This window comes from Equus caballus, chromosome X (assembly GCF_041296265.1).
Source record: "Equus caballus isolate H_3958 breed thoroughbred chromosome X, TB-T2T, whole genome shotgun sequence".
Taxonomy (NCBI): Eukaryota; Metazoa; Chordata; class Mammalia; order Perissodactyla; family Equidae; genus Equus; species Equus caballus.
In genome coordinates, this window is record NC_091715.1 from 16,769,927 (window position 1) to 16,796,442 (window position 26,516).

Sequence of the window (26,516 nt, forward strand, 5' to 3'; positions counted from 1 at the left end):
AATATAATTTGTAAGGAGTCTTTTGAATATGAGGCTATTTCAGGAGTCTCCAAGATCACCCACATGTCCAGTGATTTGCTAGAAGGACTCGTAAGACTCAACATATAGTTCTACCCACAGCTAAGATTTATTATAGTGACACAGCAAGGATATATACAGCCAGATCAGTAAGGAAAAAAGACACCCAAGGAATCTGGAAAAATCCATGTGCAGGCTTCCTGTGCTTTCTCTCCCTCTCGTGACAGATCTTGCAGAGTATACTCTCCCCCCAGCAGCAAAAATGCAGTCACATGTGTGTAGTGTCTCTGCCCAGGGAAGCCCATTAAAGTCTTAGCACCCGAGGATTTTATTGGATTGGTCACATAGGCACCTTCTGCATAGCGACTTCAAAATTTTCAGACTCCCAAAAGGAAAGAAGGTGTTTAGTCCCCAGGTGGGCAAGACAGTCTTATTACTTAGAGAAGCTTCATGTCCGTATAGGGACCTGTTTACCAGCCAAGTTCTCAGATGCTAGCAGAGAGCCAACCTTTTAAGCAGGTTCTTCTAAGATAGCAGCCTCAGGCTTGCTACAGTAACTTACAGAGACCTATTTCCTTAACTGTAGTTTTCATTGTTTTTGCCATTACTTTCAAAAGCATATAATTCAGTTATTTAATTTTAATTAATGTAATTCAATTATAACTTTTTCATTTTAGAAAATGTCACGTCTCTTGGGAAAATAATGAAATCTCTCTTAAGAGAATTTCATCATAATATTTGCAATATTTACAAGAGACATCTAAGGCTTTGCTTCTTTGAATGATGGATAAATCTGTATTGTGTGCCTAGAACTCTCTTAGGTTTCAGTAATATGTACACTGATTATATTCTGCAATGACAGTCGATATGAGAATATATTTATTGGGAAAGAAAAGATAATCGTGTTAAAAAGAAAACTTGCAGAGCATAAAATATGTTTTTGTGTAGATTTTAAAGTAGACTTCCATGTTCTAAGGAATAGCATGCAAAAAGCATAGGAGGTACATTATATAACTCATTTCTTTTGAGCTGTAGCTTATTCATGTAGCTTCCTAAAAACAAACCACCCCCATCTTTGTCATTTTTGAAAATAATGAGCTGTAAAATTATAATGATTACTTGTGGAAACACAAAAGGAAAAAAACCCCAATCAGTAATTTTACAGCCAAACAATTTAGGGAAAATAACTATATGTAAATTAACTGTACTTAAGCACACTAGCCTGCGTTATTATTTTGAAGCAAAGTGCACTCAAGAAAATCAACACAGCATAATAGGTTTTATCTTTTGTGCTTTCTCTCCAAAATTGATTGTGAATTTCTGTAGCCATGGATCTTACAAAGTTTTATACACACACGCACACTCCGCATACATACATATTTTTTTGGCTTTGACACTTGGGCGATTATTTCTGGGTTACACTGTATGACAGCAGATTATCTGATCCTTATCTTTAGGACTGATATCCATCCATAATATTATATTCATGAGAACTAGGTAAATCATATACAAAACAAAATTATTATACCGTCATGCGTTGCTTAATGATGGGGACACATTCTGAGAAATGCCTCATTAGGTGATTTCATCACTGCGAACTTCATAGAGTGTACTTACACAAACCTAGATGGTATAGCCTACTGCACACCTAGACAATAGGTACTAATCTTATAGGACCATCATCGTATATGTGGTCTGTCGTTGACCAAAATGTCATTATTCAGTGCATGATTGTATAAGTAGGATGTTATTTTATGAGCAAAGATACTAAATGAGAAAGTATGGTACGGAATACGAATTTGTAGTATAAAACCAAGACCAGCAAGTTTTATGTGAACAAAATCTAATTGCTCTGTACAGACATAACCTTTGTAAAGAAAAAGAAGAATCTGTTACCTAAAATTCATTTTGAAGGATTGTCTGTGAATTAAAATTACACATGCAATCTCTTACCCTGTTAGTTAGTTAATCATATAAATATAATTAACCTTATTATACCAGTGAACAATCTGGCTTAGTAGACTGACTAGAACCAGTGACTTATAATCATTAATTGAAAGCTAGACCAGTCAATACAGTGGTGGGGTTTTTTTGTTAAGACATTAAGCTGTTCCGGCAGTTAGCATGGAGTAGACAGATAGGCGGGTTTAACTGGCGTGGTTGTTGAACTAGGCAAGTATGATGCAAGGAGTGTGGTTTAAGGGAATGATTGTAATGATATCTCATGGAAACCAAGCGGAAGAAGAAAAATAAAGGCACAAAACAGTGGTAAGGTGAATGAATTGGATGCCTCAATGAAGATTTTCTAAAAATTGCTGGATTGGGAGTATTGGACTATGTAAAATGTAGATGATGGAGGCAGTGGTTGGAGTATGCTGAAGATAACAAACATATGGTCATGGGGGTGGGTAGCTGAGGTTTGGAGAAGTAAAGATCACTGGAGATGAGCGACTGAGGAGCCAAGGTGCTGACATCCCCTACATGAAGATTAGTCACCATTAATAGTGACAGAAGTAGGTGTGAGAAGAAAATATTGATCCAAGCGCTGAAATAGTTAGTGACTGAGGGGGAGTGCCTACGAGATCCAGTAGGTGATAGTGGCTTATGGAATAGAATGAACTTCAAAGGAACAAATGATAGTCATCTTTGCCTGCCTGCTCCATATGGTTTGTTAGAAAATCAAATGAGATATTGCCTGGGAAAGCACAATAAACCCCTAAAAAAGGTATGAATATATATGTATGCATATGTAAGAGCCCTTGGTTTCAACTACTGCTTTGTGCCCCAATTTCTCTGCCTACAAAATAAGGACAAAAATAATATCCTCTCCTGCTTCGTGGGAGATTAGAAAGTTCAGTGGCATGATGTATATGAATTTGTTTTGAGGCTTTGGAAAGAGAAAGTACTTTCTCTGACTGGGGTTCAGAGCCATCCTTTAGCTCTTGAGTTCTGTGCAGCATGCTGGCACTCCCGATAGTGCCCTGAGTATCAGATAACGTTCTTCCTTATCTTTGATTTCAGACATTTCAGCAGTCTTCTCTGCAGCACAAATCAAAGAAGAAAAACAAAGGTAAGAGAAGGAAATAAAACATTTACCTGCTTAGTTTGCCCTGTGATAATCACCAGCACACATCACCCATCCTTTCCGGCCTGAGCCCAGTGTGGTTTGGAAGAGCACAACCCCCTAGTGCAAACGCTGCCAAGACCCGCTTCTCCTTCAGGTCAATTATGGTACGAGGTACCTTTTACAACAAATGATCTCAACAGCTGTTAAGACTGGGATTACACACTTCTGATTAAATTGTATGTCACTTATGTAGGGGAAAAGGTATTAAAGATTTCCATAATTTTCTATTCTGATACAATGTGAAAATAAGAATTTTTAAATTTGTTAAGTACCCAGATTTATTTTTGCGATCTATAAATAATCTACCTTCACACCTGTACAAAATTTAAAGAGCATTTTTACCTATTTATCTTTAGGTCCTATAGCTGGCAAGAGCAAAAGACGAATTTCTTGCAAAGATCTTGGCCGTGGTGACTGTGAGGGCTGGCTTTGGAAAAAGAAAGATGCGAAGAGTTATTTTTCACAGAAATGGAAGAAATACTGGTTTGTCCTAAAGGATGCATCCTTATACTGGTATATTAATGAAGAGGTAAGATAAAGCATGTTTTATTTTCTCATCATTTTCTACCTGTAGCCAAAAGAATAGCCATTTTGAGACTTAGGTTTTAAAATCATATAATCGCCTTAAGGCTAATTCAGGAGACTTCTGCTAGTTATTTTTCAATCTGTCTTCTTAAAATTATTTCATTTTGGGGTTCTGGAAATATAATTGTCTCAGTTATTCTAATGTAGCAACATAGCTGAAGCAAGGATAAAGTATAGTCAGATTCTGTGTATCTAATTAAAAATACCTAAAAGCGGTAGCTTTGCTAAAAGGATTATACATGGAAATTTGATATAGATTTTTAAATGTCTTGCTTTTGTTCAAAGTTTAAAATTTTTTTCTGTTTGTTTTTCTGGGGGAGGAAGTCCTTTAGTAATTTAAGCAAATTAATGTCACCTGAATTTATTTCAGTTTTTCTTCAAGAAAAAATGAACAGACTAGTTTTGAAAATCTGCAGGTATTCATTTTATTTGGCCCAATTGTGGGGAGAGGGAGTGTATATAATACATTTAAATTGTTCTTATGATTTCCTGTTTCATTTGCAGTAAACAGATTTATATCCAGAGTAATTATATCACAACCTGTCACATGTCACAACAGATACTCAAGAGTATACCTTATTCATCGATAGTCCCTTGACTCTACATTTTCTTTGATTCCTTTGCCATAGCCATTCATCAGTTCACCTTACTAAGTTATTTTAAACCATAATTTCATTGTTAACTTGTTTTCTCAAAAAATACACATTTAATATTGTGTGCTGGCTAAATAGTCTTATAGAATACTATTAAGACATTATTCAATTTGCATTTGAAGATTAATTTTTGAAATATAATTTAACACCATTATTATGCCTATGATTATAACATACAGTATCAAGAGAAGTTTGTGTTCTCTGGACAGGCTGTTAGGTTAGTTCGTGGTCATGGTATGTCAGAACAATGCCTGGCACAAACTAAGTACTTGATAAACACATGCTATGACTAATATTTTTCAAATTGACCTCTTATTTCATTTTAAAATCCTGAATTAATATTTTGCTATTTAATATAAATGTCTATATTATCTATCTAGAAGGGTTTATTTTCCATACTTTTGATATTTTTTTGTGGCAATTACACTAAAAAATCTTCTATTTTAATAAGTTGTCTTGTCTTAGATATAGTAAACAAACCATAATTTTGCCTACGTTTTCTTTTAACAGATATATATTAAACACTTCTTATATGCCAATGAAGTAGTATCAAAATATAGAGTCTCTATGTTTCCCTTTATTTTAAGGTCACTGGTAGATTTGTCTGCTGTATGCTAAATTATATTCTGTCTTCCAAAGTTTAAGCAATAAAAAATTGTGGCCCTTTTTGTTGAACAGTAGCTAAATTTCAATCAGAGAGTTATTATTACTGTGTTGGCCTTATGAGAGGTGAGTGAATAATTTCGTAGTATACATTGCAAGAAATACCCTAGTATGTGTGATTTTTTTTTTTTAGGAGAATTGTAGAAATCCCGTATCACATCATTATGGGGAGATAATAACTACCCCAAAAATATTTAAAATTGTTCAAAATTTAAAATTTTTAAATTAAAGACATGAAAGGTAACATGATAGAAATCCAATCTGAGAAAGAGATTTGAAACTATTTTATTCACCCCAAGATTGGAAGGAAAAAAATATTCAAACATTGAAAAATATTGAAAAAATTATATTACTGCTCTTTTTTATAACACACATATTTTAGTCACTATCACTAGCACCAAATTTTTGTTGTTTTACATATGTATACATATACACGTACACAGACACTGAAAGAATTGAGAATCTCTATTTTTGTTCTTTGAGATAGCAGATGTAGGTTTAGTCTCACTTGAACTTGATATCTAAGAAGACATGAAGTGGTACAGCACAGATCAAAGTTTAAGAGAGTAAAAATCTGAGGAGCTTGGTCATGCGCAGGAAAGAGACAACAGTAATTAAAGGGTTTAGGCAAAGATAGTCATAGCTTAGTTGGGATAACTTGTATCTAATGTAAGATTTTAGATAATTCTCCTATCTTGTTCTTTCATCTCAAATTAGAGAAAGGAGGATTTTATAGATTTCATTCAATTTTCCAAGTGAAAAATGACCTTTATATATATAGCATGTATACCAAGTCAGATATTTGAAGATCAAATTAACCTACTTGATTTGTAAAATCATGAATATACAAAATAATTGTTTAATTCATGTTTAATAAGAGATAATTTTGGATGCAGAAAAGGAATTGAATTAGTAAACTTCCCTATATTTTATATTTGAACATTAAAAATGATAGAAAATTGTGAATTGTAAATGTGGACTAAAGTTGTTTTATATGTTATAAAAGTATTTATACATTCTGATGAGAAAATTACTTAGTAAACATTTTTCACTTTGAGAACTAAAGAATTTTCTACCTTTAATATAAAAAGGATTTAAGAATTTCTGTATATATTTTAATTTGTAGTGTTCTAAATGTTCGAAAGATACCTTCAATTTAATAGAATATAATAGGTAAGAGTGGAATTCTAATTTCTAAAATGGCAAATTTAAGGAATTAAATGAATAAATTGATTAGTATAGATATTTAAGGCATAATTATAGTTATAGTATCATCAGCTTCAAACCTTTGTATATAATACCCTAAACAAGAGTGTTGCCTCTTTAGGATGAAAAAGCAGAAGGATTCATCAGTCTGCCTGAATTTAAAATTGATAGAGCCAGTGAATGCCGCAAGAAATAGTAAGTTAATTTTATTTGGGGAGAGGGAGAGAAGGGAAGGCTTTTTTTTTTCTTTTAATTTCCAGCTTTTAAATTATAGGTTGCTTGTCTAATGCTTTCAAATTGAGGTAATAAAGCAGTTTTATGGGCAGAAAATGGAATTTTTTACTGATTTCTGTCATCATGGCAGAAACATTACATATGTTAACTCAAGCTAGATGTTGAGGTAATTTTATCCATAAGAATTATTGGTTCTAACTTATTTCCCAATTTGAAATAAAATAAATGTACTTTGTTTCTTTTTGCAGTGCATTCAAAGCCTGTCATCCTAAAATCAAAAGCTTTTATTTTGCTGCTGAGCATCTTGATGATATGAACAGGTAAAGTGTTACTTAAATTTCAAAGTACTTAGAAAGTCAGTTAGGCTTAGATTTCTAAGTTTTCCACATTAATATTTAGAGAATAATGTCCCTGAAGTTTCTAGATCGATCAGTTTAAAATAGAATGGACCCAGCCATAGTTCTGTGTAACCATACCTAATTTTAAAGAATGGCATTTAAAAAGTCAAAATAAACTCATTGACTATCAAGTTTACCAAAACTGTGCCAGAATCCATATATAGGCTCAAAAAAAAATCCACCACAAAAAAAAAGACTTTTTAAAAGTCCATTTCAGGAATATGTCTTCAAATTTATTCTTAGGTGGGGAAAGAAAGATATCCATAAAAACGTTGACTTTTCCAAGTGCTGAGTATATATGACAGAACATCCATCTCAATAATTCAGGCCTAAACTAAGTTAATATTTATTTCTGTCACCTTTCTTCTCTCACCAGACAGGATTGTATAGCAAAGTGATTAGATGGCTCCGTGGTTATTTGGTGGCTCTGGGAAAATCTCTATATACTTTTTCCCAATCATCTACAACATTCTACTTCGTGTTTCCACTTTAGCTTTTATGAGTTCATTCCTTGCTTCTTTTTTCTTTCCTTTCCCCTCTTCCTTTTCTAGATTTGTGGAAATTGGGTTTAAGATTCAAAATTTTTCCCTTGACAGATCTTCAGCAGGCAGTGCATATTTTAGTCACTATCACTAGCACCAAATTTTTGTTTGACATATATAACCTACTCACAGCTAGGGAGAGGCAGCTTAGCATAGTGGTCAAGAGCATGGATTTTGGAACCAGGCTGTCCAAATCCTAGCTCTCCTACTTACTAGCTCTGTGACCTTGGACATAGAACTTAACTTCTCTATGCCGGGTATTGACTCTTAAAAAATGGGGATATTAACCATCTCCACCCATACGACATTTGTGAGGAGCAAATAAGCATACACAAAGGGCTTAGCACAGTGGCTAAATAGTAAGTGTTATGTAAATGTTTACTAGCAATATATATTCCTTTTACATACTTTGGGCTCTTACTCCATTTACCTTTCTTTTGTGTCTCTAAAAAATTAGTATCCAGATATTTTTAGGCACAAAATTGTTCTGTGCAGCTTCATAAATGTGCTTGAACACACTAAATGAACACTTAATGTGCTATTATAAATAATCTTGCTCTTTGGCACTTGGGAGTATAGGCATGGTTTTTCCAAAGCAGGATATAAATATAGGGAAATGGCAAAGAAGGGTGTTGAGAACACTTGATAAAATCTTTTATTATTAATAAGGGAACTGAGCCTTTCGTATAGTTTCCATAATCAACTCTTGATTTTTATGTTACCGTTCTTGAAATTTCATACTAGGCAATCAGAATTTGGAGAGCTTTTTCTCCTTAACTTGTTCTCAAAATGAAAATGTTTATTCACATGCCACGTGCTTGGGGGGCGCGGGAGGGGGTTATGATATTCTATTTTGTGTTTTAATAATTTTATAATTCTGTTCTTGTTACTCACTATCCATTTTACTCCTTGTTGAGCTCAGTGCCCTTGGGATAGATATGAAGGGTTTACACCATAGCCAAACTGCAAATAAGTGGTGTATATGAGCATGTCCCATCTTACAAGATAGATACACTAGAACACAGTCACCTCCATCTAAGAATTAACATAATTTAATCATTCATGATACATGCTAATCAGGGTCTTTTTAGGTTTGGAAAATGGCCTGTTCAAAAATGTATTTTTATGAGCCATAAAGCCATTCTGTCCATTCCCTACCCTGTGTTAGCAGTAACTTCAGAGGTGTGTGATGTCACTACTCTTCCCTAACACTCCTATGGATATGTCTGGTTCAGGATATCACAGACGTCAAACCAAACCCATGTGTTTCATTTTGTTGCTTTTTCTAAACAATGGGTCAAAGATAAACGTGAATCTGATCAAATATGTCATCAGCACAGCGTACACTTAAGAGTGCTGTTGTATATAAACCTTGCCATGGTGCACTACCACCTTCAGAATGGAATTGTCCTGAAATACTGCATCTTTTTAACAATTTAAGTGTAATGGGCTTTTATTGTTTTGCTTTGTGTTTTCTTTTTTTATATATAATCGTATTCCTGACATCTACTTTCAATAGACAAGTTTAAAAAAATTACTCTTTAATAGAAAAGGGGAGAGTTATTGCTGGAAATACTCCCAGAATTTTAGTGATGGGGAGAGAGACCTTCTAACTCTGTTCGGTAACTTGATTGTTAGATAATAGCAAGATGATCTGGGTGTTGGTTTGTTCTATATGTAATCTTTTAAAGGCATGTACCTAAGTCTTCAAGAGATAATATATTTATAATAATTATAAATATATTTCACAATTTATCTGGTTATTTCATAATTTCTAAAGCATTATCATAGGTATTTAAAACATATAGTTATAGTTGTGACAGGACCTAGTAAGTGGACTGAAAAAGTAATTTTTTAATTTAATTTTCCTCTGTAAAATCTATATACACGTGCTTATACATATACCCATATATACATATATATACACGTATGCCCAAATATATGTGTGTATACACACATAGAATATTAAAATCTCACCTATTTTTTGAGCATCTGTAAGTTTGATTGGGAGGTAATTTGCAAAACACTTTTGAGCACCCCACCACCATCCATCTGTTCCCTCCTCAGAAATGAGCATTGAAACATTAAAAAAAATTTTGCCAGTCTGTGAAATCTGTGGGAAGAAAATAAAACATCATGTTTCTCAAGTATTCTGCAACTTATTTACTGAATTCATTGGGCCTATACATTCCTTATTGTGTCAGCACATATGTCCTTGTACTTGTGAGGACTCACTAATTTCTATTTGGTAATCATTATTTGTACATTTCTCCTATGGTTCTAACCCTTTTATCCCCCCTCAATACATTATTCTGTGTCAGTTACTGACAACTTCATTGGAATGTTCACTGTAGGTGCAATATCCCCTTACCTGTATTTTCTTGTCTTAAAGCATTGGTGATATTGTAAGATAGTGAATTTAGAACTAATATTAAAGAACTTACCCATGAGTACGTTTGAAAAGATTCTAAATTCAATACTTGTATCCATGAGCACCTTATCTTAAAACAGCCTCCCCTAATCCCAGGCACCTTTGACATTCTAATTTTTTACCTTTTTTTTTTTTTGGTATTACTTGCTACTACTTCACATCTGTTTATTTGTATCCGTTTATTGTCTGTCTCCCTCACTAACATAGAAGTATCATAAAGGCAGACATTTTGTTTTATCTCTGTATCCTGGTTACCTAGAACAGTACCTGGCACACATAGGCTCTCAATAAATAGTTCTCGACTAAGTTAGTGCATGTATATGGGCTATTCATAATAGTTTATCGATACCAAATCATAACTAAAGCAAGTGTATAGTAAGCATCTTCTAGCTGAGGCCTTAAAGACAAGTTTATCCAATACAACACTAACATTTGTGTAGTGTTCGGCCTTTTGTAGCTATACGCTGTGGCCTGAGTTTATCCACACACTTTCTAAAGAGTTTTATTATGAACAGAATTTTTTCTTCCCTAAAGTAATTTAATTTTTCAATTGTCTTATGAAATTTAGCAATTCTGGAGCTCCTCAAAGGCAGGAACTATGTCTTATTCATTTTTTTAGCCCCAAAACAGCTCATTGTTCAGCATCTAGCAGGCACTTAATAAATGTTGTTGAGCTGAAAAATTAAGGAAGCCTCTTTTTAGTTTCCTGATTCCTCTTATAAAGAACTCATTGTTCTTTAGACTTCTGATAAAATGAAATTTCAGTGATATGTTAAAAAGTAGTAAATATGAGGTAGTGGATTAAAATTCAATAATAAATGTTCCTCTAGTGGTATTATCATCATTTTCACTCAAAAAGCACCAAGCTAGTCTTTCCCAGGAGTGCTAAGATTGGCCTTGTAGTACAAATTCAGTTGCTTTCTCGCTACAAATGACCTATAGACTACATTTTAATTTTGACCTTTTACTAATGATTAGAGTCATTTTTAAAAGGTTATTTGTCATGAAGTTGACTTCTTGACTTATAGTTTATAATTTTCTGGAGCATGTGTGTGTATACCATGCTACGAATTCATTAGATCAATCTTTATTACATTTCCACTCAGTCCCTTCTTCACTTCCCAAACATACCTAAGGTGATAATTGCATTGTAGGTTTTGTCAAAATAAAGTTGGGCTTTAAATAACTTATTCTTAAAAATTAAAGCTTAAATTTCCATGGATGTGATTTTGTCTATTAGAGACACAACTTTCCCCTCTTTTCAAGATATTCTGAGTATCTGATGCACAGTTAACACCGCTTGGCATGAGTGATGAAGTATATGAGTCACTTCAAAGAATGTCATCTTCCACTTGACAGGGGAGATAAGCTCTTAGGAGAAAAAGTTGTCAAATACAATTTTTTCTTAAAAATATATCTTGATCATATTATTCCACAAGTTAATCTTGTGTTAACTATGTTAACTATGCTAGTGTTAACTAGCTTAACTAACTAGTTAGTTAACTAGTTAACTAACTGTGTTAACTATGCTAGTGATTCCAAATTTACTCACGTTAGTTTGCAAGGTGAATTCTTCCTTAATTTCTCATTTTTGAAAGTATAATGGATCATAGCTTAGGATTGACCAATGGGAAATTGTCAGTTTACATTAAAGATTTTATGATTTGATATTCTGATGCAGTGTTAACAGTTGGAGTAATGAGCACAGGGAGAGACCTGGTGGGAGAAAAGATGGAAATTGAAACAATGCTTTGCTTCAGGCAGTTTCCTACATTGGCAGTAGCAGCCCTACTAAAAGAGGAAAGAACTAAGATTTATTTTTAAGTTACTATTGTTCGTGAAAACAAATTTTCAGGATCTAAACAGAGGTTAAAATTGTATAGGCTTATTTTGTCTTTGGAAACCTGAATACCCTTGTACTTAGAGACAAATTTCCAAAGTACTCCCAAGGTGTATTTCCCCTTGGATCGTTAAACTTAAATGAGCTTCATCAAAACTAATATTTTATAGTAAAACTTATTTTGACAGTCAAGGTCCATAATTTTTTCCCTTATCGGGACAAGTTATAGCTGATGTTGTTTAAATATCTCTATTGGAGCATTTGTTATAAAGAAACAGAACAGCAGAAATATTTGGAGTGCTTCTACATTTGGAGCAACAGAATTAATAAGGCTTTTGTCATCTCAAAACCCTTTATGGTACAGATATTAACATGTTTGCCCAAGACTTTTCTATTGAAATAGCATCTTTTGTGGGGGATCAATGTATACTACAGCAAATTATAGCTCATTGAAGACTCTAAGTGTCAAGGATAGCAGAGAACACATTTTTTATGTAGGATTATTCCGTAAATTTTTATGCATCTTAAAATAAATATTTCTAAGAAATTAAGTTGCACTGTTACTGATTTTAATATTTGTTTTTGCAGGTGGCTTAATAGAATTAATATGCTGACTGCAGGATATGCAGAGAGAGAGAGGATTAAGCAAGAACAAGGTAAAAGAATACTTATTTTTACAATTGTGTTATACTTTTTTTCTTGGTGTTATCCTATGCAGTGGTTCACTGCCATCACTTGAGAGACAATACATATGTCAGTTTGTGGTTATTACTATTCTGGGCACTTTGAATCCAAACCATAGCATCTTACAGGTAAGTTTAGTAAATTAAGCAGGTAGGGAATAAACTCTCAAGTTTTGGGAGCAGCTAATCTGGAGTTCTCTCCTGTTTGTTGCTGTATCTCTCAATCTATTTACTATGGAGGAAGAAATCTTAAAAATTGAAAAGCCCACAGGGCTGGCCCCGTGGCTGAGTGGTTAAGTTCGTGCACTCCGCTGCAGGCGGCCCAGTGTTTCGTTGGTTCGAATCCTGGGCGCGGACATGGCACTGCTCATCAGACCATGCTGAGGCAGCGTCCCACATGCCACAACTAGAAGGACCCACAATGAAGAGTATACAACTATGTACCAGAGGGGCTTTGGGGAGAAAAAGGAAAAAATAAAATCTTTAAAAAAAAAAAAATTGAAAAGCCTGTAATTGGTCCTATATGTTGACCCAAGTCCAGGTCCTTGGTGGTGAGTAGTTTTTTCTGTTTAGTGGTTTCATTGACATTTAAGTGGTCTTTTATGCAAAGAGCTCAGATGGATCCCTTCTTGCATAAATTATTTCATTTAATTATTTTCTTCAGTTCTGTTACTGTGTAACTCTTGTGATCTTAGGGAACTTGCCTTGGTATTGACCTCAGATTCATGAAACTCAATGTCATGATGTAGAATTGAAATCTTAACGAAAGGTATGGTCACCATTCTGAAATGGCTTCTTATTTACCAAAGAGCATTTGCTGTACATCACGTAGAAGCATAAATAGTGTTTTAAAATTTTTGAAACACCCTAAAGTTAAAAGAATTCCAGATTGATACACGTACAAACCTATTTCTAGTTGTGTCTCCAGTATGCATATCCTGTTTATTGATGTGGAGATTCTAATACCCTTCTGTTTCCTCTCGGAGTAAAACCTCAGCGAAAACTTTTTAAAACATCTAAAAACTAAAAGGTAGAGAGATCTAAAGAAGATGACCAGATCCTAAGACCAATCTGTTAGCAAATATTTAGGGCAGGGGTCAGCAAACTTTCTGTGAAGTGCCAAATAGTAAATATTTTAGGCTTTGCAAGCCATAAGTTTCCTGTCCCAACTACTCAAGTCTGCTGTTGCAGCAGCAAAGCAGCCGTAGACACATGAAGGGGCATGGCTGTGCTCCAATCAAGCTTTATTTATGGACACTGGGATTGAATTTCATATCATTTTTCGTGTTGTGAAAAACATCCTTTTTTTGCTTTTTTTTTAACCATTTAAAAATGTAACAACCATTCTTGGTCCCCACCAGCCTTATAAAAACAGGCAGAGTGCCTCATTGGCCTGCAGGCCATAGTTTACCAACCCCTGGTTTAGAGCCATGGCCTGAGGCAGTAGGGGTGGGTGGAATGGTGCAAGGTGAAGAGATAGGGCAGGAAGATTTCAAAGAAATAGCAAAACATCGTTCCTGCTGATGCAAATTTATCATCTTATTGGAGATCTCAAAAATACACACTTGAAATTACTTAAGAAAAATTAAAGGGCAACGTAAAGTAAATCAGTACTAATTTTTGCACAACATGCAACTGATTAAAAAAAATCTGCTAAGTGGATGCAAAATTTTTTTAAAAAAAAAAGAAACCTGAGAACGAGGCAGGACTAATGAAGAAATATTTGCTGAAGAAAGTGATCAGTGAGCCTGATGTAAAGTCAGCAGTGAAGGGGGAGAAAAGATATTTTATTCAATATTAACTGTTTCTGTGTAAGGCCTTCAACTAGCATTCTAATTGTGTTAAGGTGAAATAGGTACCCATCCTGCCTGAAATTGCACTGAATTCTGGTAGAAAAGATATCTTAGTACAACACAGAAAGTGAAATGTACGAAAGTACAAATCAAGTTCCATGGGAATAAGGCTGGAGAGATTCCTTCCAGGAGGGGTGTGGGGAAAGGTTTTAATGTTGCTTCTGTTATCTGAACTGATTCTTGAAGGGATAAGAAGGATGGAGTCAAGGAAGTAGCAAAATAAAACATTCCTGGGAGTGGAGGCAGCATGGATGCTTCGGCAAATAAAGTGGAAGCCATCTCCATCAAATCAGTATGCATAGGCAAACCCCAGCCAGGACTGTGAAGTGTCAGGCCAGTTATTAAGCCACATTTCTTCATTGTTAAAAGTTTATACCCCACCTTCATGCTTCAACTTAATTTACAGGCCTAAAATTGTGGTAAGAGTACTAAAAAAAATACCAGCCTGCCTTTTCAAATTTCTTTAAAGAGCATAAAATTTCTCTGAAGGTGCATATAGATTTGTTTCTGATTTTTTAAGATGCAAGAATTAGAACTGTGGGCAATGTACTGATAGAAAAATGAGTCTTTGAAAAAAAGTCAATTTGTGTGAATAAGAAAGCTTAGATTTTCAGGGTTAACTTCTATATTTTATTACTTGGCATTACTTTGAAGCTGGGCATGGTCTTGATTTTAGCGAATTTCCTTTGTACTTGGGTTATATAACCAAATTTCATTATGAATGAAAGAAGTGGTAAGTTATACTACATATACAGGTTCCAAAAAGTATTCATTCCATGGATTCATGCTGCCTGTCTGTCATGTGAGTATATATTTTAGCGCCTTGTAGAATGTGGTACACAATCATAGGCTGAAGCTAATAGTTATAATTCAAGTCTCTCTTGCTAATGCAATGCAACCAGAATCTCTGAAATAATTTGGATTTCCACACAGAGTGTACATTCCTCAGGCACATTAACATAGGACAGAAACATATTAGACTTCTGGCCTTCTGCATGGTTAGGTCTCACGGCATTCTATGTAGAAAACTGCTGAATGCGTGTGTCTACTCCACACTTTTATAGAGTTATTTGACATCTCCTGAGTACCATTCTCAGTAGTGAAGTTAAACTTCATACAAAATATAGCTCTTTGAGGATTGAGGATATTTCACAAAGATGGAAAGGAATAACTTCCAAACACTGTTTCTATTAAAAAACCCAGCAGCTTGGAAGTGACTCTTTAATTAACTTAAATAAAAGTTTGGTGAATTGTTGTCTTTAACTACAGAAATGTAAAGGATGTTGGGTTCTCTGTCATTATTTGTTGTTGTACTTAGAGAAAACAGGATTATACTAAATTCTGCTCAGATCATAATTTGGCTAATTGCTAATCGTTTTTCTGTATTTTTCCAGCTTCAACTCAGACATTCATGACACATTATTTTCAGTTACATATAAGATCTTTGTAAAGCTTTAATACAGAAAAATGAATGAAATGTATTGTATTTCTTTGATAGTTCTAGATGAAAAAGTCGATCTTTTTTCAAATTATTCTTTTGTATCAACATGAGAAGTGGCAATTTTCTTCGTCTAGTGATGGCACTGTTTATTCATGATTAGTTATTTATAAAATTGAATATCACTGCAAGAGACATTAGAAGTATCCATTTATTTTGTACTAAATAGAGAGCTAAGGAAAATAAATTAATTTGCTCTTAGAATGAAAGTCAGACTAGTTTCAGCCTCTAAGCACAGTGTGCCTGTAATTTTCCACACAAACCCAGAAAGCCTGGCTAAATTTTCTCTGTAGCCTGTTCTCTGGCATTGCTCTCTCAAAGACACACAGCTTAGTGTGAGAAATGAATTTAATTTGCAAAGTGGTATTTCAGTCGCTTATTAGGCAACTCAAGAAAAGTTTAGATTGATGGCACTTTTTAGTAAACCAAGAATTACATCAAATAGTGGATTCGAATCCTTCCTAATTTACCTGGTGGAGGAATAATGGAGAGAGAGTCTTCTAAATCTATCACTTGCAATGATAGCTGTCAAGATCTCTCCTCAGTGTGCTGATAAGGACCACTTGAGGTGGTAACTCCTTGAGACCCTAAGGTATCAGTGCAAACATCAAGGAGAAACTCAGGGCAGGTGCTAGTTTCTGGAAATAGTGGGAAGGATAAGAGCAGAGTTATCTTGGCAAGCCCACTCCTTGGGGGCGGGATGGGGATGCCCAGTCCCTTCACCTCCAGCAGTGACTTCCCAGTACTATTTGAACCTCCCACAAAACTACCCAACCCAGACCCTAGAGCTCATTGCTAGAACTTGCTGTAAGATAAAACGTAATGTCTAAGAAGATGAACACCAGGCATTTATCTCCTGTGTAATCTGGGTCAGACTGTCCTGGCATGCCTACAAATCTACCCAAGAAGATCAGGGGTCCTAAAATTTACTGAGTGTTTTCAAGGTGGAAGGCTCTTGAATATCTGTTACTTTATTTAGTCCCTCCCATACACACAACTCTGAAAGGTGGTTATTATTAGCCCCCTTTTACAGATGACGAAACAGACTCAGAGTGGTTAAGTAACCATCACAAGAGCACAGAACTGGTAAGTGATACAGCCAAGAAGTGAGCTACATCTGCCTGAGTATATATAGTTCATGCTTTTCACATCAGTGTTTGCTAGGTCCATCTCAGGACAAGTACATCAGTTCATATTTAAGGGGAGACTTAGTATACTGGCCATCACCAGCATGATCCAATGTAAAAACCAGACATCAGTTTAAATTAACTAGTCTTTGCTTATCTTTTACTCAAAGGGGTTAATTAAAGTAGGAATAGAATTTTCAGAGTCCTTGTATTTTGAGGCCTGAACATAAAAATCTCCATTGCTAAAGAATTTCTATTCACAAAAGCCAGTTATAGAGCTGCAGGAGGAGGGGAACTTAAAGGATCATGACTATGTATCACGTTAAACTCTCCCACTGTGTCCTACAAAAGAGTCCCAGTGACTTAGCCCTCCGAGGTTTGGAGCAAGGCAATTTCTTAGTTCAAGTCCCAGCTCTACTACTTTCTATTTGGCATATAGTAAGTACTCAATAAATGTTAGCTGTACTTATTAATGTTAGTCAGCACACAAAGAAAACATATAAAAATATTACAATATGGGAATTCCTGGGTGGAGAGGGGTTCCTGTAAAAATATGTGCTGTGATTTTTCACCTAAATCTGAATATTAGTTAAGCCTTCTGATGGTTCTTTTATGATTTAGATTTTCATAAGAATAAGGAACCTTTTGTTTTAATTCCTTTTCTCTCCTTTTATCATCTAAAATTCATATGGGTAGTACTTCTAGGGTTTTCTTTGTGAATCAGCTAAAGAATTAACCCAGCAGTTACAGAGTGGTTGAGATATTAGTGGAACAGATTCTGATTATTGGCCTTTGTGCTGTCTTTTATTTACTCAACTAACGTATCTCAGAGTTTTTCCCCTTCCCTCTTGCCTGAGGTCTGCCAAGTCACTTTGTCTAGCGGCTTACATTTTCTACCCTTTAAGTAGTTCTAGAAGTTTGGAACTTGCAGCCCACATCAGCAGATTTGCCCTTTTGCATTTGGCACGAATCAGAGTTTGCCATGTGTTTCCAAGTAGAGGTGGGAGTATGGTGTTATAGAGATTCATGTCAGCATGACTCTGGAAACGGTGATTGTTAGATAACTAGTGAATTGAAGCCAGAGAAGAGAATTGAGAACATTATTTTTGGAGCTGTTTAATCTGTAGAGATCTATAGCAATGTATGTATTGCTTTTCTCTGAGTGTTCATCTTTAGGATAAAATGATACACCTTTAAGAAGCATCTTGTGACATCGTTCATGAACTGAAGCTTCAGAATAATTTGATCTGGAATCTCAAACACCCTAACCTGATTTGGCTTATGCAGTGTCTTTTTATTAACTCCTTAAAATTGCATCTATGTGTAATTGTTTGCTTTAAAAGGAGGTTGGAATTAGGTGATTGTACTCTTCCTTCCTCCTCAAAACCCAGCTGAAAATAAAAATTGGTGGGCCTGGGATAGGGGGTGCTGGGGAGCAGGGTATAGGAGTGGAATTTAAATTTCCGTTTGTTAGCTGGTAGCGTGTATTTCTGAAAATATAGCTAGAAACATTCAGTAGAATGTTGATGTATCCATGTGTGTGAATTTTCAGATTACTGGAGTGAGAGTGACAAGGAAGAAGCAGATACTCCATCAACACCTAAACAGGACAGCCCTCCACCCCCCTATGATACATACCCGCGGCCTCCCTCTGTAAGTTGCCAACAGGAATGTACTTAATATAGCATTAGATTCTTTGACCTGAAACATCCCTTTGTGTCTTAAAAAAAAATTATATGGTGAATTGCATGTTAGACCTCAGGTTTCTAAGGGGGAAAGAAAATAGGGAGTCTAAAAGCAATAAGGGAAAAATTTTAAGTATACAAAGAATATTTAATCAGGAGAAACAGTCATACAGATTCCAAGCATAATAAATATCTGACCAGTTTCATTAAGAAATACTGTGTGTGTCAAAGTAGGCTTCATGGAAATATCAGCAACAGAAATGTTTTCTTAGAAAAAGTTACATAAATTGACCTTATCTATTCCCCAGTAATAAAGTTCATTCCTATGTCCCCTAGAAGCAACTCATAAAAATTAATATTATGTCTGTATTGAACATGTTTTGGCATGTAACTTTTTAGACAGCCATGGCGTCTGGTTTAATATATATGTTTATATGGTGCTCCAGACTACTTAAACCTGTGTGAATTAGTCTGTGTGTAGATTGTACTTTGATCTTTTAATAGGGTAAACAACTGTCCCGGTGTGCTTGGGATCATCCCACTTTATGCCCGTTTCTTATCAGAATTACCAAGACTGTCTCAGCAGTGTCTCAGTTTAGATAATACATTGCATGGTCACCGTACCGGAAGAGTCAGTTCTGCCTGTCTTGGGACTGAGTCTTCCACATAGGAAATGGAAACCAACCTGATTCCACCTTCGTATTACTCCAGAGGATTTTTAATAAGAAAGGTGTTGTGCAAGATGTTGATATAATTCTAGGTCACTTCTCAACCTTGGCTGTGCACAGGAATCAACCTCTGGAACATTTTAGAAATGCAGATGCTCAGGCCCCATCCAGACATATTAAATCAGAATATTTGGGACTGCAAACAGCTTACTGCACTGGACTGTGAACTTTTTGAGAACAGAGATCCTGTTCTGTTTATCTACAACATCCCCATGGCCTAGCACAGCACTGGTACTTTTTTATTAAGTGCTTAACAAATATTTCTGAAATAAATGAATGGGCACTTTTGACTAATAACTGAAAAGGAAGCCATGTTTTTAATAGAAAGGTTTGATGACAATGTCTCTTACCTAAGGAGAACAGGAGAAAAGTGGGAAAAATGTAGAATTGTTCTTATCTGTATGCACATTTCTTTAGTAAATGCTGCAGTTTACCAAGTACAACAGAATGCAAGAATGAGCTATAGAAATGAAATAATTAAGTCAATGACAAGATATAGTTTATATCATATTTTCCCTAAAACATCAGCGTCTGAATAATTCCTTTAAAATATTTATGAAAGAGGAAGAAAGGGAAACTGCAACTTCATCAAACAGCTCTTTAATCAGAGCAACTTTTGAATTTCAAGAAGGAACCTATTCACTTTGTTATTAACATGTGGGAAGATAAACTGCCCACAGAAGATACCACGAACTTCTCCTCCTTTACCCAGAGGGGCAGCGTGCACTTTCACCTCAGCCAGGCTTGTCCTGGCCACAGGCTCAGCCCTGTCTGCGATGATCCCGTTTAACAACTCTGGCTCTTCCTGCCAGAAAGGGGCCCGGGCTGGTCTCTTAGCCCATAGAGCTAGCGGAAGGCTTGTCCCAGTAGGGGTGCCTGCAAGTCTTTTGCAGCATTCACTTGATGCCAATCCTTTTTCTTGGTTGTGCTTTGTACTGTAACATATATTCTCAAACTTTAAACTCCATGGATAAAAATATTCCATTTTTCTTTTGTGTTATGTTCCCTGAAGTACCTATGCTCAAGGGAAATGCTAATCCCCATCAGGGTATAATCTCATCCTGCCTGTATTTTTCACTCTCTAGAAAGTGCCACAGAATCGACAAGACCATAAGAAAGCTTTTCCGTGGCACCCATAGGAGCAGACATTCCCCAATGAACAAGAGGAAAGGTTCTGTCTGATTTTAGATACCTGGTTTACATATCCAAAAGCCTCTCTCCTTGCTCTCATCCCCAAACTTCATAAAATCTGGAAATATGAATTTGGCAGAAATTCTTCAGAATTTAAAATGATTTTGAAACTTTAGATTTTCTTTTAGTTGCTGAGTATTTCTTATATAAGCACTCATGTTTTCTTATACTTCCATTGTTGCATAATTTTGCATTAATGTGTCAGATTTTTCATAAGAACCCAGTATAGCTGCATTTCAATACATCCACGTCTCAGTCTCTTAAAATGTCTGCTGGGGCCTAACTTTGAGATGTCTGAAAACTTTACTAGTCATTAACTCGACTAGTAAATGTTACCTGGTAGGAATCGAATGTGTTCCTTGGTCATAGAAGTGGCCTGTTATTTCTGTGGAGACTGATCAGAGGCTCTTTTCCACAGATGAGTTGTGCCAGTCCTTATGTGGAAGCAAAACACAGCCGGCTCTCCTCCACAGAGACCTCTCAGTCGCAGTCCTCCCATGAGGAATTTCGCCAGGAAGTGACTGGGAGCAGTGTGGTGTCCCCCATTCGCAAGACAGCCAGTCAGCGCCGCTCCTGGCAGGATTTGATTGAGACGCCCCTGACAAGCTCAGGATTACACTATCTTCAGACTCTGCCCCTGGAGGATTCTGTCTTCTCTGACTCCGTGGCTATCTCCCCAGAGCATAGGCGGCAGTCCACCCTTCCAACTCAGAAGTGCCACCTACAGGATCATTATGGGCCGTACCCCTTAGCCGAGAGCGAGAGGATGCAAGTGTTAAATGGAAATGGAGGCAAGCCTCGAAGTTTTACTCTGCCTCGAGATAGCGGGTTCAACCATTGCTGTCTGAATGCGCCGGTTAGTGCCTGTGACCCGCAGGATGACGTGCAGCCCACAGAGGTGGAGGAAGAGGAGGAGGAGGAGGAGGAGGAGGAGGAAGGGGAGGCAACAGGGGAAAACATAGGAGACAAAAGTAAGTATGTTGATGGAGATTCTTAGCCTGTGTACACAGAGTCCTGACCTTTTCAAACTTATTTTAAGAAAATAGAATTTTGTTTCCCTTTTTTCTTAAAATAATGGTGTTGCTGCATAGGAAGTTAGGTATCCCTTGGTGTCCTACTTTCAGAACTTGAGTAACTTGGGGGAAAAAAAGTTGAGTAATGAAGCCTCTATCCCAGGACACTCCCAGCTAGAGTAAATAATTTGTTTTTCTCCAATTACCCATTTGCCTTTCAAGGTTAATGATATTCGTTTCTTTTTCTTCCTCCTCTTATCCACTTTCTTCTCACTTGCATGCATCATCCCTTTGGTCCACAGTCATTGCCCTCTGAGTTTGCGTTAAGAAACTATAAATGCTTCAAGCAGGGTGTTAGCAGATCCTTAATTGAATAAGTGAATACACAGACATACACAACTTCCCTTTTCACTGTTAGAAGATTTAAAGGAAAAATCCAAGAGTTTTTCCAAGAAGAAATTTCACATAGCATTTCTATCAACTCCAAATAGCCATATTTGTTTCTAGAAACCAGTTTGCCAAAAGCATCTATTTACTTTCTTGGTATGTATGTTGATTGCAAAACTCAGTTTATGTGAATTAACTCTTAAGAGAGACAAGTCAGTTAAGTAGCCCTCTGTCTTGTTGTCATTAAGAATATGTTTACTGGTTATCAAGTTCTTTATCCAACATGCCATACCAAGCATCTGTTTATAACTAATGTGATACACCAGTCCAGAAACCCAAGCTAGTTTAAGGGAAGGCTGTAACTCAGTTATTTTACTTAGAAGGAAAATCTAGGTTGGCTATAAATCCTGAATGTAAAATACCCAAAAAAAAAATAGTATAGAAGAAATAGTGTAAAACTGTTTGTGTCTCTTTATTCATGTTGAAGTCAGGGCCAGTTAGTGCAGACGACCGGAGCTAGTGTTGATGAAACCACACTTACTGGTTTGGTTCCACTAGGGCATTAAACTTCTCTTTTTAAAGGACACAAACAGACTGTATCCTTCAGCCCGTTTTGTATAGGAGACTTTGATTACAGGACTTGTTAGTGTAAGTTCTTCATCCCCACTGGAGAAACAACTCAAAGCTCATGGGTTACCAGCAGGTCTGGAGCCTCGTGTCAATGTCAAACTTGGCTCATTTAAAATGGGGGTCACTTTGGAGATTATTAACAAGAAAATACAGTAGACCTCCTTTTATGGTATGGATCTTCATTGCATTATTTAATAGGAGTTAAATTATATCTTCTGGGCCAGCCCTGGTTCCCTAGTGGTTAAATTCAGCATGCTCTGCTTCGGTGGCCCAGGTTCAGTTCCCGGGCACAGACCTACACCTCTTGTCTGTTAGTGGCCATGCTATGGTGGTGGCTCACATAGAAAAAAGAGGAAGATTGGCAGTGGATGTTAGCTCAGGTGACTCTTCCTCAGCAAAAACGAGAAACAAAGCAAAAAGAAATAAAGAGAGAAAATAGAAAAAAAAATTCTATCTCCTACCATCAAAATGAGTTGCTTATAATAAAATTCATATGTTAAAGAAGTTTTAATGTGAAGTATATTTTAGCCATAATCTCCATGAGGAGCATTATAAAAGGTATACTCTTGGTGCGGGAAAGGTAATTACCATCTTACCTGCTAAGCCCTCCCACCACTCACAGTTATTAGAGATTGTGGAAGAGTTTTATGGAAGAAATATCTAGGAGCCATGTCAGGCCTCTGTAGTTCTGGCAAGCCTGATAATACATTTTTAATATGATGATGACTACTAAAATTAATAAATTATTTGCTAAGATTTAACTAAAGATGAGTTAGAAACTTCATTTTGACTGTCATCCAGGTGCTCCACAATTGCTATAACTAAGTACGTGAGGTTTGTTCAGTATTCTGCAAACATAGTGGGGAAAATACTCCATTGCTGCCATTTTAAAATAAATTGTGTTGAAATTAGGCACAGCCCTCTGAAATAGAGGCTTCTATTCAGAAAATATTCCATCATTGCCACAGGTAGAAGTGATCGGTGCTGGGGTTTTTTCCAGTTAAGCCAGATACTTAGCAGTTCCTCCTGGTCCTTGTGTAAGGGAGGACTAGAAAGGAGACAGCATATCCTGGCACCTGGGAGGAAAACCTGGGCACTGCTCACCCTTCCTGCAGGTTCCAGTAGCACCAGAGCATCTCTAGTTAGACAGCTTATGATTCTTTTTTCTTCTAGCATCTCTTTTTTGCTGTTTTGTGGACTGGATTTATTTTTAGCCATACAGATGCACTCCTAAGTCGGTGGGTCTTTTCTTCAGGTTCCCAAATGAGTCAGGTGGGCAGCTATTCGGTACCTTCTATCTTTTTCAGTGGGTTCTCTCTTTGTGGAATAATTGTAATAAGGCAGAACAGCCCTGGAAAGTATATCAGTAAATTTGGTATTGCCCATTTTGTCTTTACAGTTCAATGTTGTGGGGCAGTTCATGCTATTTCAGTCGGATCTGCTTCACTGAAGGTGGCCATGCTCTATCAGGACCCCATTTCTTTCTGGATATCTTCCCGTAAATCTTGCCGCTTGATGTCTCAGTGTCCTCAAACTGTTCTCAACAGAGCAGTGCATTTCATTCTTGCCTAGAAGATGCTTCTTATTTAATGGAATGTGTGTTTACCTTCCTAATAAGGGTTTTTCTGCATTATTATTTCTAATATTTAGGAGTGTGCAATTTGATGGATGAACACTTCATTTGGGAATCATCAGCTCTAAAATCAGTGTTTTTAAAAGAATCTTTAAGGTCTACTTAAGGGGTATCATGTTCATGACTCCCCTGGGTTGGCCATTAAGAATAAGTATTCCAGGCTGCTTATTCAAATCAAGCTGCTTGGTGTTATGTCAGCAGAGCAAAAATTATACGTGGGAGAGAAGCTGTGGCCATCCTATCAGCCTCAGACTTATAGCACACCCACCAGTACGGAGCGCTCACGATGCTGCCACAGGGGTCAGCAGGCATCCGTGCTCGTTAGAATCAAAATCCAACAGCCGTGTGTTACTAACTGTCCTGTTCAAGGTCAGCACTTGGCTTGACCTACTAAAGTGAATTGGTACTGATCAAGTACAGACCAGCAGAGGAAATAAGTTTCATGTCTCTAGCTCTAAACATTTTTCTCAATTTGCCAAGAAATTAAAAATAGGAAGTGTCAGGCGAGTGGGCAGAAGGAGTAATAGAAGAGGATATAAAGATACAGCCTATCTTCTGCTTCAAGGTGAAGAATTATGTCATCAACCAAACCTCTTTCTTATCATTTATATTTACCTTAACTTTATACAATTTATATATTATATAGTGCTTATGAGTTTACGAAGCAATCTAAGAAGCAAAATGTACCTAAATCCTTGACCTAGATGTTTTTTCATTTTCCTTATAGGAGAGGAATTTGGCCCTGCTTATGAGGTATAAATGTGGCCTTCTTGAGAACAGACTTCGATCTGTGTTCTCATGGTTGAACTACCTTTTGTCTTATTTTGAGGTTCAGTTATTTAACTGAGTCATACTGTGATTTTTCTCAGGCTGAACTCATTTTATTCTAAAATGGATGGTACTAAAAGTACACAGATGAGACCCGTCTTGTTTTCCTTTGACTGAAAAGTCAGCTTGCATGCTAATTATCCTGACCTACTTCACTGGCATTTAGGAAAAGACAAGTAATTTCCTATTATCCCAATTAGCAGTTTTGAAGCTTACTGAGGTGTGGGCCTTCTAATACCTCAGTTAAATTAATTTATAAATTATGTCAGCCTATGCAACTTTCAAGGAGGTATAAATCATTAAAGTGTAGGACAAAATATAAAGATACACTTCATTCAGAAATCATCTGCCATAAGACTAAAATACTGTTTTGATTAATTCAGCTTGAACTCTGCTTGAAATAGCTCTCTTTCCTTTGCCATACTAGGCAATTTAGATGAGGTTTTTGAAAGCATCTTTCCTTAATCCTGCTGATTTCCCTCCTGGCAGTTATGTGAGTACTCTTTACTAACCAGACATTCTTGGTGCCTCCCTGTACTCAGTGAAGTTATAATGTCTCTATTTCATTGTCTTGGAGATAGCCTACCAGTAATCTCACTTAATTTACACATTTATCAGCTTGGTCTTAGAAATCTAAAGCAAAACCTAGGGATTTTTTTGGTGGGGAGAGGTGGATAAAATCTGTTAGCTTGTAGCAGTACACATCAGGTTATCTGGCTGAGATATTTATTGATGCTTTCAAAATGAGATCTGCTGAGAAATATATTTTAAAGTTATTTTTTAGACTCTAACATCCTTTGCACACCATTGGTAACTTAGGAGCTGCACAAAATATGCAGCTCAGTGGCCTAATATCTTAAATTATCTAGGCAGAGAGGCTAGGTAATGACTACCATTATAGTGCAGAAGAAGATAGATTAATCCTCTTCAATCATTTTAAGGATCCTAGAGTAATTTCCTGAAGAGTTTCTAAAAGCCATGAATTTTATTTTTAAGAATATTCAGGTAGGAAGTGTGTGGGCAAGGAGAAGTTATTCCCAGAATATGAAATTGTGTTCAAGGAAAAAAAGGGAAAAGATGAAAATTTTTTAAAAAATCTTGCAGCACTTTTTACTCTTTTATTTATTGTCAAATAAATTATGCACAAACACAAAGAATTTGGGGGAGCATAATCATCAGTAATATCTTAAATTATAGTTCAAGTCTAAAGGGAATAGATGGAAAAGATATATAAGCAGTATAAATAAAAAGACATGCGTTAAAGTCAAAGAAGTAATAACAGAACCTTAAATATGTCACTTTTGTGACATTTAAGGACACCATTCTTGGCTGGTTATGTAACAAGTCATATATAAAGAAAGACCACAGAAAACTCTAGAAAGTAGTAAACAAATATTCTCAATATCATATTGTCTAATTTTGAAGAAAGACAGGAAAACATAAAATACTGAAGATTAGATATAGAGTTTAGCTGTAATTCTGATACTGGTTATAGGTTGGACTTTTAATCAGACCTCTCTCATTTTGAGTTTTTGGGTTTTGGGGGAGGTTTTGCTTCAACAA

General features: G+C 36.1%; 1 protein-coding gene and 1 long non-coding RNA gene across 11 annotated transcripts in view; one reads left to right on the forward strand and one right to left on the reverse strand.

The window, feature by feature from the left end:
• Nucleotides 1–26,516, forward strand: part of CNKSR2 (connector enhancer of kinase suppressor of Ras 2) — a 256,308-nt gene that overhangs the window by 191,983 nt on the left and 37,809 nt on the right. For all 10 annotated transcript variants that reach the window (XM_023633518.2, XM_070257233.1, XM_070257235.1 and 7 more), the window contains 7 exons: nucleotides 3,040–3,088; nucleotides 3,502–3,674; nucleotides 6,374–6,447; nucleotides 6,735–6,806; nucleotides 12,286–12,353; nucleotides 18,411–18,511; nucleotides 20,881–21,433. In XM_023633518.2, coding sequence (XP_023489286.1) covers nucleotides 3,040–3,088; nucleotides 3,502–3,674; nucleotides 6,374–6,447; nucleotides 6,735–6,806; nucleotides 12,286–12,353; nucleotides 18,411–18,511; nucleotides 20,881–21,433 — 1,090 coding nt within the window. The remainder of the gene's footprint in view (nucleotides 1–3,039; nucleotides 3,089–3,501; nucleotides 3,675–6,373; nucleotides 6,448–6,734; nucleotides 6,807–12,285; nucleotides 12,354–18,410; nucleotides 18,512–20,880; nucleotides 21,434–26,516) is intronic.
• LOC138921820 (uncharacterized) overlaps nucleotides 9,404–26,516 on the reverse strand; it is a 45,257-nt gene continuing 28,144 nt past the window's right edge. Inside the window, exons 2-3 of the long non-coding RNA XR_011434691.1 lie at nucleotides 11,410–11,573; nucleotides 9,404–9,539 (exon numbers count right to left, since the gene is read on the reverse strand). This is a non-coding gene — a long non-coding RNA (uncharacterized lncRNA). The remainder of the gene's footprint in view (nucleotides 9,540–11,409; nucleotides 11,574–26,516) is intronic.